The sequence below is a fragment of the Chiloscyllium plagiosum genome, chromosome 2 (assembly GCF_004010195.1).
Source record: "Chiloscyllium plagiosum isolate BGI_BamShark_2017 chromosome 2, ASM401019v2, whole genome shotgun sequence".
Classification (NCBI taxonomy): Eukaryota; Metazoa; Chordata; class Chondrichthyes; order Orectolobiformes; family Hemiscylliidae; genus Chiloscyllium; species Chiloscyllium plagiosum.
In genome coordinates, this window is record NC_057711.1 from 7383005 (window position 1) to 7397974 (window position 14970).

General features: G+C 42.0%; 1 protein-coding gene across 3 annotated transcripts in view; it reads left to right on the forward strand.

Annotated features, from left to right (window-relative positions):
* Nucleotides 1–1905: 1905 nt before the first annotated feature.
* Nucleotides 1906–14970, forward strand: part of aadat (aminoadipate aminotransferase) — an 82396-nt gene continuing 69331 nt past the window's right edge. The window contains exons 1-4 of one of the 3 annotated variants that reach the window (XM_043703414.1): nt 1906–2012; nt 2391–2489; nt 4114–4185; nt 13312–13480. In XM_043703414.1, coding sequence (XP_043559349.1) covers nt 4119–4185; nt 13312–13480 — 236 coding nt within the window. In that variant the 5' untranslated portion in view covers nt 1906–2012; nt 2391–2489; nt 4114–4118. Of the gene's footprint in view, nt 2013–2156; nt 2490–4113; nt 4186–13311; nt 13481–14970 lie in introns of those variants that run through there. The other 2 variants (XM_043703424.1, XM_043703404.1) reach the window with 2 other exon arrangements.

Consider the following 14970-nt stretch of genomic DNA (forward strand, 5'->3'; position numbering starts at 1 on the left):
TTGGTTGTCACCTTCCCAAATTCTGTAGGTTCTGGAACCGTCTCAGCAGACTGGAGGTCAAATGTGAACTATTGTTGAACCAAGAAGGGAGAAAACCAGGAATTGCAGACTAATTAAGTCTAACATCAATAGGAGGACAATGTTAGAGTATATTATAAAGAGTGTGATACAGGACAGATTGAAAATACTGACATAAAACACAAAGTTAACATGATTTGTTGGGAATTCTGTTTGACAATCCTACTAGGGTTTGTTTGAGGACATTACTATCAGAACAGATGAAGGAAAATCAACAGTTGTGAGTGTATCTAGATTTTAAGAAAGCTTTTGACTAAATTCCACATAAGAGGTCATTGCGTAAAATCAAGACAGCGGAATATCAGGATGGATTGAGAATTGATTGTTAGAAAGTACATGGACAATAGAAACAAGTGGGTGGTTTTCAGAGTAGAGGGCAGTGACAAGTGAATATCATAACAAACAATGCTTGCACCCCAGATATTCACAATTTATGTGGATGGCTTGGATCAGGGGATTGACTGTAATATTCTCAAGCTTTCTGAAGACACAAGACAAGGTGGGACTGTGAATGGTGAGGAAGATGTAAAGAGGTTTCATGACAACTGAAACATGGCAGATGCAGTATATGATGAATAAATGTGAAGTTGTTCACTTTGGTAGGAAAAACAGAATGGTAGAGTATGAGTTAAATGGTGATATAGTGAAAAAGTGAAAAACGTTGATGACCTGGGTATCCTTGGACACCAGTTATTGAAGGCAAGCATTCATGTGTAATAAGCAATTAGGAATGCAATGGGATTTTGGCCTTCACAAAAGAAAGTTTGAGTAGGTAGTAAGAATGTCTTACTGCTGCTGTACAGGACCTTGGTGAGACCACATCTGGAGTACTGTGCACAAAACTATTTCACACTTTCCTGAAGTATACTCCAGATTTTTACCCATTCACTCAACCTATTTATCGGTAACTCCATATGTCTTCTTCACAACATACTTTCCTACCTATCTGACACCATCTAAATGTTTAGCCCCCATCCCTTCACTCCCTTTGTCTAAGTGTTGATGTCAATTGTAAATGGTTGGAGCACCTGCAAGACTCTACTCATCACATCCTGCAAATTATAGACCCACATATGCGTTCTCTCTGTTTTCTCACTGCCAGCCAATCTTCAATCCATGCTAATCTATTAACTGCTAAGAAGTTCATTTTCTGCAATAATCTCCCAATGATTATGGAGTATGATGATTGTGAGACACAGAATTTGTAGCAAACATCTACAGCATGATGTAACTGAAATTATACATTGAAAAATACCTTGATTGTTTGTTAAGTCTCTCATCTTCAGTTTCATCACTCGATGAACTTTCGCTATAAATTCTGCGTCTTACGATCTTATATTCCACAACCACCTGATGAAGGAGCAGCACTCCGAAAGCTAGTGCTTCCAAATAAACCTGTTGGACTATAACCTGGTGTTGTGAGATTCCGTACACCCCAGTCCAACACTGGCATCTTCATATCCTAAATAAAAAGTGACTTTGTGACAGGATAGCAGCCTCTGTGCAGTTATTTCAGTCACGGTAGCCATCTGACTGTTCTCAATTGCCTGGGGAAAGCCCCAACTGGTTCACCAATGTTCTTTAGCAAAAGAAATCTGCCATCCTTACCTGGTCTGGCCTGTGTGTGACTCCAGGCACACAGCAATGTGTTTCGCTCTTGACGACTTCCAGGGGGATTCGCGATGAGCAATACATGCTGACCACAAATGAATCTTTGTTTTCAGTGCTGCAACACTTCAGCACCAAGAACAGTCTTTTGGATGCACCCTTCCCCAGAGCTGTGCCTGACCAATGCAAGCGCAAATACATTTTTGTATTTTTTTTAAAAGGCAGGCACGACCACGTCAAACCCAGGTTGTAAGGCAACAAACACCCGCTTGGGGCGCAATTGTGGCGGAGGCTGCACGCCCGAGCAGCGAAGCGGCCAGGACCCGGTAAGAGGTTCAGGGAGCCGGGGAAGGGGGTGAAGTCGGAGGGTCGGGGGTGAGGTCGGAGGGTCGGGGGGGGGTGGTGAGCCCGAGTGCATTGCAACCCAACGCGGTGAGGTCCTTGCGTCCCCTTGCAAGGGCGAATGCCCGGTCAGTCTGGAAACCTTCGGCCGCTGGGAACATCTGAGCAGCCGGCGATGATTGACAGCTGAGGGGACCAGCCAAAAATAAATGTCAGCTGCAGCAAATATAGCAGCGGAGTGAGAGAGAGAGAGAGAGAGAGGATTCACCTCACTGCCCAAATAGGCACGTCTCTCGCTGGAGGTTCAGAGACTAGCTCCCCTCCCTTGTTACTTACGCAACATTTCCAATTGCAATTCCCAGATCCGTTTGTCAGCAAAATCAAAGGAATTTCAAGTGTCGCAGCTCGCTCGTTGCTCATTCAGACACCTGCTACTGTCAAAAATAAACTGCTGGCCCCAGGTAAGACCATCTGCTGACCACTTCTTTCACCCCTTTACTTTTAAATGCCCCACAACCGTTTAAAGTTGTGGTCGCGATCTGCCCTTTTGAGACAAATTTAACAGTGAACTTCAAAATTTTGAAGTGGGGTGATTTTGTTTGAAGGAACAAGGGGCTGAGAACAGAGGACAAAAGTAAGGTACAAGTCCCGAGGTGAGTCTTAAACTGCATCTTGTGGAATGAAGTGGTCTTAAAGTGAAGCTCTGGGATTAATTTTGAAAGTAAATGAAGAAGGAATTCCAATCAAAACATTTTCAGACAGCGGTGAAAATGTGGAAATTGCTCCAATAAGGGATGTTTGAACAGATAGGATGTGATGCCTTTTATTATTAGGGAATACTTGCATTTGAACAGGGGTGATGGCCTTGCGATATTATCACTGGTCTCTTAATCTAGAGACCTAGGTAATGTTCTAGGGACCCAGATTTGAAACCTGCCATGGCAAAAACTTGAATTTAATAAAGTTCTGCACTTAAGTGTGTAACGATGACGATGAAACTGTTAAAAATCCATCTAGATGGCTAATGAAGGAAACTGATCTCTGTAACTCTGTATTTTGGTCCACTCTTATCTGTCCCCTGGACAATTAAAATAAATCTCTGTATGGGATAAATCTCTATGCAGGGTGGATGGGGGGAGGTAATGGTGTTGTGGTATTATCACTGCACTGTTAATCCAGAAACCCAGATAATGTTCTGCGGACCTCGGTTCAAAGCCTGCCCTGGCAGACAATGGAATTTGAATTAATTTTGTTTTAAATCTCTGGAATTAAGAGTCAAATGATGACCATGAATTAATTGTCGATTGTTGGGAAAACCAACCTGATTCACTGATGTTCCTTTAGAGAAGGAATACTGCCATCCTTACCTGGTCTGGACTACATGTGACTCCAGACCGACAACAATGTAGTTGACTCTTAACTTCCCTGTGGGCAATTAGGGATGGGCAATAAATGCTGGCTTGGCCAGTGATGACCACATCCCATGAATGAATAAAGAAAAAATAAATGCCAGTGACAACCCTGTTCCATTCATGATTAAAAAATATTTCTTCAATATCTTTCTTGATTCAGAATGTCGAAAGAAATGAAATAAGCTTTGGGAAATGTGGCAACCAATTTATACACAGCAAGCCCCTAGAGTAATTCTTTTGTTGTATAGTTTTAGGTCCATGTCCATAAGTTTGGGTTCAAGACAAACTGGTCAAGGCAAAGACAAATTCAAGAACTTTCATCAGGCTTCAAGGTTCTTTATAACACTGCATATTGGATAGTGCAGTGCATGGTATTCAGAGATGGAATATTTTGTCTGCAGCATTTCAGATTTACAAATCGAGGCAATGTTCATGAAGTGAGAGTGGCACAGGTATACAACAATGCAAGGACAAAGAGCTGGTGACACTGGAGATCTGAAACAAAGGAAACTGAAATTGCTGGAGAAACTAGTCTGGCAGCATTTCTGGAGAGAAAAACAGAGATAATCTTTCGCGCGCAGTGATCCTTCATCAGATGTATACAATGTCCACCAGATCATAAAGTCGTCTTGTTATTGATTCCTATATTTGAAACATATTTTTTTAATTGCAGGCACCATGAACTACTTCCGATATATCAATGCAGTAAGTGCAGCTCGAAAAGCTTCACCGATTAGAGAGCTGAGTAAGTAGAGACACAAATCTGTCATTGCTAATATTGAATTATTTTAAATCAAAACCTAGAGAGATTTAATCACCTGTCCTGCCCATATTGTGGTCCTTGTGTGATTAATGAGAGAATCTAGTGAAGAGGCTATAGGTTTGTACAAAACCCGTTATTGTACACCAATGTGGGTAAAGATTTATAGGAAAATTACTTATGAGTAAAGTCCCAATAAGACTTTGTAAAGTCAATTGCTTGAATTCATTTTTGTTTATGTTGGTGGCTCAGTGGTTAGCATTGCTGCCTCACAGTGCCAGGGACCTAGGTTCAATTCCACCATAGAGTGACTGTCTGTGTGCAGCTTGCATATTTTCCCTGTGTCTGTGTGGGTTTCCTCCCATTTTCCAAAGATATGCAGGTTAGGTGGATTGGCCACGCTAAGTTGCCCATAGTATCCAGGGGATGTATAGGCTCGGTGGATTACCCCTGGGAAATGTGGGGTTACTGAGATAGGGATGGGTCTGTGTGGGACTCTCTTCAGAGGGTCGCTGTGACTCAATGGGCCGAATGGCATGCTTCCACACTGTAGGGAATTTGAGTGACTTGAAGGCCATTCGACTCATCACGTCTCCTCCACCATTCAGTGACAGCTTGGCTGAGCCAGATCTGATTGTCCTCAACTCTACCTTCCAGCTTTATCCCTATACCCCTTAATTCCTTTAATGATTTGAAATCTTCCTACCTCAGCCTTGGATGGTCTTAATGACCCAGCCGCAACAGAACTCTGCTGTCAAGAATTCCACAGATTTGTCACTGTCATGAGAGAAAACAAATCCACCTTATCTCTGTTTTAAATGGGTGACTTCTTAATCTAAGATTATGCCTTCTGTCCTAAACTGTCCCACAAGAAGAAACAGTATCTACCCTGTAACGTCCCCTAAGAAGCTTACAGGTTTCGATAAGGACTTCTCTCATTCTTCTAAACTCCATTGAGTACAGCCACAACCTACTGAACCCCTCCTCATATCCAGGATCAACCCCGTGAAGCTAAATGTGGGTTCCCTCGAATGCAGCGTAGCTATCTTTAGATAAGGGACAGAAACTGTTTGCAGTATTCCAGCTGAAGTCTGGCTAGTATTTTGTATATTATTAGCAATTGCCTTTCTTACTTGCCTTCCCTCTGAATTTGGATTGTAGCATTTTATAATTCGTGCACTAGGATCCCCAAATCTCTCTGTACCACAGCTTTCAGAAATGTTTCCACCTTTAAATAATATTCAGTTCTTCTAATCTTCCTGTCAAGTTCAAAACTGCCAAGTGCCACATTTTCCAACATTACATTCTATCTAGGCAAAGGTGAGGACTGCAGATGCTGGAACGCGGAGTTTAGATTAGAGTGGTGCTGGAAAAGCACAGCAGGTCAGGCAGTGTCCGAGGAGCAGGAAAATCAATGTTTCGGGCCAAAGCCCTTCATCAGGAATTACATTCTGTCTGTCGAGTTTTGCCGTGTTTTAACCAACCTATATCCCTCTGTAATCTCTGTAATCTCTGAGTCATCCTTCGTTTTTGCCTCCCAACTTATGTTTGTGAGATCTGCCAAATTGACAACAGTACATTCACACCCATCATCGCAGTCATTAATGTATCTTGTAAACACCCATTGTTATCTGTGAACAACACTCCATGTGTTGCAAAAGATTTTGCAGTTTCTCTATCATCCTTCCAGTGTTTCACAACTCAACTCTACTCGTGTCCAACCACTTTGAGTGGGTGTCTACAATAACTAGAAACACTGAGCACATGAAAGGACCTGCATAGTCATAGAACATATAACATTACAACGCAGTACAGGCCCTTTGGCCCTTAATGTTGTGCTGCTCTGTGAAACCAATCCAAAGTCCATCTAATGTACACAGTTCCATTCTGTCCATATGCCTATCCAATGACCACTTCAATGCCCCTAAAGTTAGGTCTGCTACTCCTGTTGCAGGCAGTGCGTTCCATGCCCCTACTACTCTCTGAGTAAAGAAACTGCCTCTGACATCTGTACTACTCTCTGAGTAAAGAAACTGCCTCTGACATCTGTCCTATATCAATCACCCCTCAATTTAAAGCTATGTCCCCTCGTGCTAGCCATCACCATCCAAGGAAAAAGGCTCGCACTGTCCACCCTATCTAACCCTCTGATTATCTTATGTGCCTCAATTAAGTCAGCTGTCAACCTTCTTAGAACATAGAAGAATACAGCGCAGTACAGGCCCTTCGGCCCTCGATGTTGCGCCGATCCAAGCCCACCTAACCTACACTAGCCCACTATCCTCCATATGCCTATCCAATGCCCGCTTAAATGCCCATAATGAGGGAGAGTCCACCACTGCTACTGGCAGGGCATTCCATGAACTCACGACTCGCTGAGTAAAGAACCTACCCCTAACATCTGTCCTATACCTACCCCCCCCTGCACCCGTTCCAGTGCCTCCACATCCTTCCTATAGTATGGCGACCAAAACTGCACACAGTACTCCAGATGTGGCCGCACCAGAGTCTTATACAACTGCAACATGACCTCAGTACTCCGGAACTCAATTCCTCTACCAATAAAAGCCAGTACGCCATATGCCTTCTTCACCGCACTATTTACTTCTAACAAAAACATCCTCAAGTACCTCACACTTTCCTCGTAAGACCTTCCCTGCATTACAGGCAGCATCCTAGTAAATCTCCTCTGAACCCTTTCCAAAGCTTCCACATCCTTCCTATAATGCGGTGACCAGAACTGCACACAATATTCCAAGTGCGGCCACACCAGAGTTTTGTACAGTTACAGCATGACCTCATGGTTCCGAAACTCGATCCTTCTACTAGTGAAAGCTAACAGACCATATGCCTTCTTAACAGCCCTATCGACCTGGGTGGCAACTTTGAGGGATCTACGTACATAGACGATATGCAACCAAGTCCAAGGTTCACCCAGCCCTTCTCATGGATATGGGGGAGCAGCTGGTAATAATTTTTTACCCTGTTGGCTCTCTGGGCACTGCCCCACCAAACCTGGTCACCAGATGCAACTTTGTGCTAACAACTTCATTTTGGACAGTCCTGGATAAGGTAGGGGTGCATGTAGGTGGGATGCTCTTCAGAGGGGCAGCATGGACTCAATGGGCCGAATGGCCCACTTCCACATTGTAAGGATTCCATGAGGTGGATTCAATCTGGCTTTCTGCCCGTGTCGTAACAGATATGTGGAAGATGTGATGGCTTGTGGTTTTCATTTTAACAAAGTGGTAATTATTATTGAAGATATTGATTAATTCTGCTAATTCTGTTTCTGCATGTGTTCAAATCCCCCACACATCAACACAAATACAGTCAGTAATATTATCACATGACTGCATCACCTAATAAACATGTTGATGAGAATGAAAAAGGAATCCCTGAAAACCAAAAAAAATCTACACAAACCAGAAATTTTAAAAGGAGTCCTTGAGAAAATATTATTTGACCCCAGCCTTGAAGTCTTTTGGCACCCTTCTCGAAAGCATTCCTGCCTGGTTTTTGTCATCCATAAGCTTGGAAACTTTACATTTGGTGACCAAATCCAAAGCGTTACCTAACCCATAAATCCCCTACATTCTCCCCATATACTTGAATACCGTTTCTATCCAAATAGTCATCTGTTGCTCGCTTGAATGCCTCAACTGAACCTCCATCCACCACAATTCCAGGCAGTGCATTCTGTGCCCTAACTACTTACTGTGTGTAAAATGTTTTTTTTCTGACATCACCCTTGCTTCGCTTGCACATCACTTTAGATAAGCGCCCTCTCGTTTTCATTCCTTTTATGAGCGGGAACAGCTTCTCCTGTTGTGACTTTGGGAAGAATCCTTGTGGATTGGGAGGCAGGAAGTTAGAATTTGACATTTGCTAAATGCTGGGGGGGAAGCATTGTGTGGTCCCTTTAAAAGATCGTGTGCTTTTTCTGGGCTTAGACATTTAAAATGGACGTCTGTGAGCAAAGGCTTGAAAGTTTGTAAGTACACAGAGTCAGAACTGAAACATTTGTATTGAAAGGCCGTACAGTTATCAGACCCAGCAGCAGTTATTTTTTTATAACAAGACAATAGGCTTTTGAATTTAGCCTGTCAATTTGAACCAGGTACTTGGATACCAAAGAGCTATTAAATTTAAGTCTGTTGGTTTTGACAACGTAGGACCAATCCTACTGTAGATATATTGATATGTCATCACGGTTATAAAAAGAAAGTGATAGTTGGACAAAGACCTCAGAGTTAATGGCCCTCAGCTCTCGAGAGAGAATCACTGTCATTCACAGCCACCTCTTAGTCTTAGAGAAAGCATCATCTAAATAACAGTGATACCAAAGGCACAACTAGTTAACATTCCTGACAGAAAATTGACAAAGAAGACATTCCTGACTGAAGAGTCAACAGAGAAGGCACAGAACATTCCAGAAGACATGTAACCTGACTGTAATTTCAGAGACTGATTTTTTTAAAAAAATATGAGTGGGACTTGTATTTATTGGAACAGCATACCATTAAATTTTTGCTTTATTCAGGAATAGTAGTTAGAAGGGAATTATTCTGTCATTAATAGTTTGGTTGATTTGTTCACTGTTAGAGTTAGATAAATAAATTTCTACTTGTTGATTTTGAAATGAATATCAGGGATTTATTTTATTTAACCACTAGAAGTTTCTGGAAAGCAAGTTACACCACTTTTCACACTCTACAGATTATTATGTGTGGTACTCTTTGCGTATTTTGATTTTAATTCTCAGTATGGGGTCAACCTCCACATTCCCTACCTAATTTATCCAGCCTGCTCATGATTTTGAAAACATCTATCAAATCTTCCAAGGAGGGCAGTCATAGCATTTTCAATCTACCCTCATAGCTGAAGTTTCTCATTCCTGGAACCATTTGAGTAAATCACTTCTGTATTCTCTCCAATGTGATTTACATTTTTATTTCTAATGTGGCACCCACAACTACACACTTGCCCAGCTGAGGTCTAACATGTTTCTTGCATGTGTCTTATAGTATTTGCTGCCCTTTGCTGTTTCTCAGCTCCACTCAAACAATTTCTACAATTTGTACTTCCGATTTAACGCCCTCTCTCACTACCGATCCCATCCCCTTATTAACACGTTGCCCAACTCTGTTTTTTTTTCCTTTTTGCCTGTCCTTCCTAAATCTCCATTATTGCTGTTCCTTCGCTGTCGCTGGGTCAGAATCCTGGAATTCTCTCCCGAGCATCACTGTGGATCCCCCTGCAGCAGGTAGACTGCAGCGATTCAAGAAGACAGCTCACTACTATCTTCTCAAGGCCAAAGAGACAATAAATGGCCCACAAATGAATAAGAAAATGTTAAATATCAGTCGCATTATTGGTATGACAGCAAAAACATTCCCATTTATTTACATTTAAGCAAACTGTCACCTGCTTTGTTGCAATGCCAAATGCATTCAGGTGGTAACTTTAGCTCTGCATTTTGTTACGACATGGGGTAAACCATCCCGCTTAATTTCACACCAGCAACACAGAGAAGATCTATCCCGTGTAGTAATCTGTAAACATCGAGTGGCCAAGAACTATTTAAAGTAAAGGTTAACAACTTTATTTCTTAAGGCATAACAGAGAATAATTAACTAAACACTTTTACTCCAACGAAATAGTCTTATCTTTAAAACATTCTAAGAATGTAAGCGGATTGTGGTCAGTGTACACAATCATCTCCGACACATTGTTTGTGACATTCACATTAAAATGCTGTAAGGCCAGTACCAAACTCAATAGTTCCTTTTCGATTGTGGATTATTTCCTGTGGTGAATGTTGACCCTCTTCGAAAAGTAACCAACTGGCATTTCAATCCCATCCTCATTCTCCTCAATTGTAATCTATGTTTTTCTACCTCTACTGCACTTGTCTGTTTCTCTGACACACCTAAGTATTTGAGTAATTTCAGCTTTACTTTTGTCCCTGGTTAAACCCAAATCTAACATCTTTGATGATTCTAAAAGTGTAGCCTTTTTCTTTCCTTCTAACCTTTCTTGGCAAATTTGAGAATCATCTTCAAATCCCAGAACCTCTTTAGCAATTCTAAGAGCCATATCTCTCACTTTTAATTTAATCAACTACAAGTCACCGAAATTAAACAAATTGTTTCGCCTACTTGGGACACTAACCTAAATCTGTTTAGGTTTAAATCTGCTGTGATTTTTTTGTACTACCAAATCTATTCAAACTGTTTAAACCAGTTCAGATCACGGATCCGAGCCCCCAGACTGTTACGACACAGGGTAAACCCTCCTGCTTAATTTAAAACCAGCAACACAGAGAAGATTTATCCCGTGCAGTAATCTATAAAAATCGAGTGGCCAAGAACTATTTAAAGTAAAAGTTAACAACTTTATTTCTGAAAGTATAGCAGAGAATAATTAACTAACTGCTATTTACAATTTCTTTCTCTAACATATCTTTTAGCTTCCCTTCTGTAATACTAGTCCGATAAAACTCCCATCTAAAATGAACAAAACCACACTTTTTATGTCAAAACCAGACAGCTGTAGGTTCTCGTCTTTAGATTTTTATGTGTCTTCTTTTCCGCTTGTTAGGAATGTCTATGCTCCAGGTTACTGATCGAAAAGGGACTTTTAAGAGAAATATTTGTTCAGGCAGTCTCTTACATGCTAGGAGTTGGAGATCCCTCCTCAACTGTTCAATATTCCCGGGTCTTATACTCCAGAGCATCGGATTGTGTCATTGGCTTTTAAGATTGTCAATATGCTCAATTCGATCTTGATTGGAGTTTGATACGTTTCGAGTATACTTTAAACTGATTGGCCGGATTCAATTTTGTTTTTGTCTCCAAGCAACAAACTAATCAAGTGGCTTGACCCAGGGTTACATTGTTACTATTTCTGAGTACATTTGGTTCTGGGTCTGGTAGTTCTGCTGCTTTTAACTCTCTTAAAGGTATACCCACATCTTCATAACAATTTTTAACATTATTCAGTCTTTTGACCCTAACTGATGTTAGCATTTGTTTCTGCATCCTGCCACTTTTATTTACTACATTTTTTACTTCCCTAACCATCTTTGTTCATTTTCCAATCTAAGCAAATCTCCCTGTGATGATGTTAGTCTCAGTTCTGTTAAGCTGTGTGTCCTCCCTGTGTAAGTTCAACCTGCCCCAGAAATCTAAACCCCTCCATCCTGCACTATTTCTTCACACACACAATCAATCATATTATCTCTGCACTCACTCTCATATCTGCCTGACTCTCTCTCTCTCTCTCTCTCTCTGCAATTAGTCATAGAGTCAGACAGCACGGAAACAGACTACGTGGTCCAACTTGTCCATGCAGATCAGTTATTCTAAATTAATCTAGTCTCGTTTGCCAACATGTAGCCCATATCCCATTAAGCTTTTGTATTCATGGTCTCATCCAGATGACTTTTAAATGTAATTGTACCAGCCTCCACCACTTCCTCTGGCAGTCACTTCACACACACTCCGTCCTCTGTGTGAAAACGGTGCACCTGAGGACCCTTTTAAATCTTTTCCTGCTCACCTTCAACCTACGCTGTCTTGTTAAAACCTTGGCTATTCATGAAGCTGCCTTCATGATTTTATAAATCTCTATAAGGTCACTCCTCAGCCTCCGATGCTCCAGGGAAAATAGCCCCAGACTACTCAGCATCTCCCTAATAGCTCAAACCCTCCAGCCCCAGCAACATCCTTATAAATATTTTATGCACGCTTTCAAGTTTAACAACATCTTTCCTGGAGGAGGGAGACCAGAACTGAACACAGAATTCCTGTTGTTAGCTCTATCCAGTACTGGATTAGCAAGGTTAGATCTCATGGAATACAGGGAGAACTAGCCATTTAAATACAGAACTGGCTCAAGGGTTGTTTTTCCCACTGGAGGTTTGTGACCTGTAGAGTGCCACAAGGATCGGTGCTGGGTCCTCTACTTTGGGTGTTGGGTCCACGACTTTTTGTCATTTATATAAATGATTTGGATGTGAACATCGGAGATATAGTTAGTAAGTTTGCAGATGACACCAAAACTGGAGGTGTGGTTGACAGCGAAAAAGGTTACAATGGGATCTTGATCAGATGGGTCAATGGGCTGAGGAGTGGCAGATGGTGTTTAATTCAGATAAATGTGAGGTGCTGCATTTTGGGAAAGCAAATCTTAGAAGGACTAATACACTTGATGGTAAGGTCCTAGGGAGTGTTGCTAAACAAAGATACCTTGGAGTGCAGGTTCATAGCTCCTTGAATGTAGAGTCCCAGGTAGATAAGATAGTGAAGAAGGCGTTTGGTATACTTTGCCTTTATTGGTCAGAGAGTCGAGTATAAACTTTGGAAGGTCATGTTGCAGCTGTACAAGACATTGGTTAGGCCACTGTTGGAATATTGCGTGCAATTCTGGTCTCCTTCCTAATGGAAGGATGTTGCAAAACTTGAAAGGGTTAGGAAAGATTTAAAAGGCTGTTGCCAGGATTGGAGGATTTGAGCTACAGGGAGAGGCTGAACAGGCTGGGGCTGTTTTCCCTGGAGTGTCAGAGGCTGCGGGGTGATCTTACAGTGATCTATAAGATCATGAGGGGCATGGATGAGATAAATAGACAAGGTCTTTTCCCTGAGGTGGGGGATTCCAGAATTAGAGGGCATAGTTTTAGTGTGAGAGGGGAAAGATATAAAAGGGACCTGAGGGGTAACTTTTTCACACCGGGGGGGGGGGGGGGTGTACGGAATGAGCTGCCAAAGAAATTGTTGGAGACTGGTACAATTACAACATTTAAAAGGCATCTGGATGGGTATATGAATAGGAAGGATTTAGATGGATGTGGGCCTAGTGCTGGCAAATGGGACTAGATTAGGTTAGGATATCTGGCCAGCATAGATGAGATGGACCGAAGGGTCTGTTTCCATGCTGTGCATCTCTATGACTCTCTCCCATGCCTCATTCACCAAAATTGCATTCCTGTGTTTTTTTTCCCAGGGGGAGGTTACTACTGCAAATGAAAGTTACTCTTAATAATTTTATGACCTAAACATTAGGTCCTATGACGTTTATGACCAAAATTTTTTTTTTACTTGTTTTCAGCTGAACTGTTAAACAGGAGCCCACCAACCATGATCTCATTGGCTGGAGGAATGCCGAACCCCAGACTGTTTCCCTTTGAATCTGCCAGTTTTACCATCCAGGACGGTCTGAAAATAAACTTCAGTCCGGAAACAATGAAGAGGGCACTGCAGTATTCCAATTCAGCAGGGTAATGTAAAACTATGCTGAACATCAACAGCAACTACGAGAAAGTGAGGATGCTTGAGAGGCAGAGTCGAAAAGTGTGACGCTGGAAAAGCACAGCAGATCAGGCAGCACACTCTTGATGATGGGCTTATGCTCAAAACATCGACTCTCTGCTCCTCAGATGCTGCCTGACCGGCTGTGCTTTACCAGCGCTACACTTTTCGACTTTAACACCGACAGCAACCAAATTGCTCTGCCTCGATGCCACAGGGGTCAGTGCTGGGGCCACAATTGTTTACAAGATATCTTGGATGAGGCAAGTGAATGCACTTTTGCAGATGACAAAAAAAGAACATGCAGAGGGCTATTGGCTGAGTAAGTGTGGGTAGATGGAATATAATGTGAAAAAAATGTGAGGTTAGTCACTTTGGATGGAAGAGCAGAATATTGTTTGCATGGAGAATGACTGCAGAAAGCGATGGAACTGAGTGAGTTGGAATACTTATCTATGAATTACGAAAAGCTACCATCAATTTTCGGCATAATGTAAAATGCAAATGCGTCCTTATTTAAAAGGGAATAAAGTATAAAAGTAAAGAGGTCTTGCTAAAACTATATAAGGCACGTATCAGACCACGGATGGAATACAGTGAATAGTTTGGGCCCCTTACCTAAGGAAGGGTATAGTGCAGTTGGAGACAATCCAGAAAAGATTCTTCAGGCTGATACCAGGTTCTGGGGAGACTATCTTATGAGTTGAAGTTGAGTAGTTTGGCCTTGTAGTTACAACAGTTCAGAAGACTGAGAGGTGACCTTATTGAATTACATAAAGTTCTTAGGGGACTTGACGGGGTACATGTGGAAAGATTGTTTCTCCACATTGAACCGTCTAGGACCAAAGGACATAATCTCAGAATAAGGGGGCGGCATATTTAAGAAAACGATGAGGAGAAATTTCTTCTTTCAGAGGATAATGAATCTCTGAGAAGATTTGTAGCTCAGGTTGATGATAAGTCGGTAAGTTAGCTCACTTGCTGGAAGGTTTGTTTTCAGACGTTTTGTCACCATACTGGATAACATCATCAATGAGTCTTAGAGTCGTAGAGATGTACAGCATGGAAACAGACCCTTCAGTCCAACTCATCCATGCCCACCAGATATCCCAACCCAACCTAGTCCCACCTGCCAGCACCCGGACCATATCCCTCCAAACCCTTCCTATTCATATACCCATCCAAATGCCTCTTAAATGTTGCAATTGTACCAGCCTTCACCACTTCCTTATTCTATACACGTACCACTTCTGCGTGAAAAGGTTGCCCCTTAAGTCTCTTTTATATCTTTCCCCTCTCACCCTAAACCTATGTCCTCTAATTCTGCACTCCCTGACCCCAGGGAAAAGACTTTGCCTATTTACCCAATCCATGCCCCTCATAATTTTGTAAACCTCTATAAAGTCACCCCTCAGCCTCCGATACTCCAGGGAAAACAGCCCCAGCCTGTTCAGCCTCT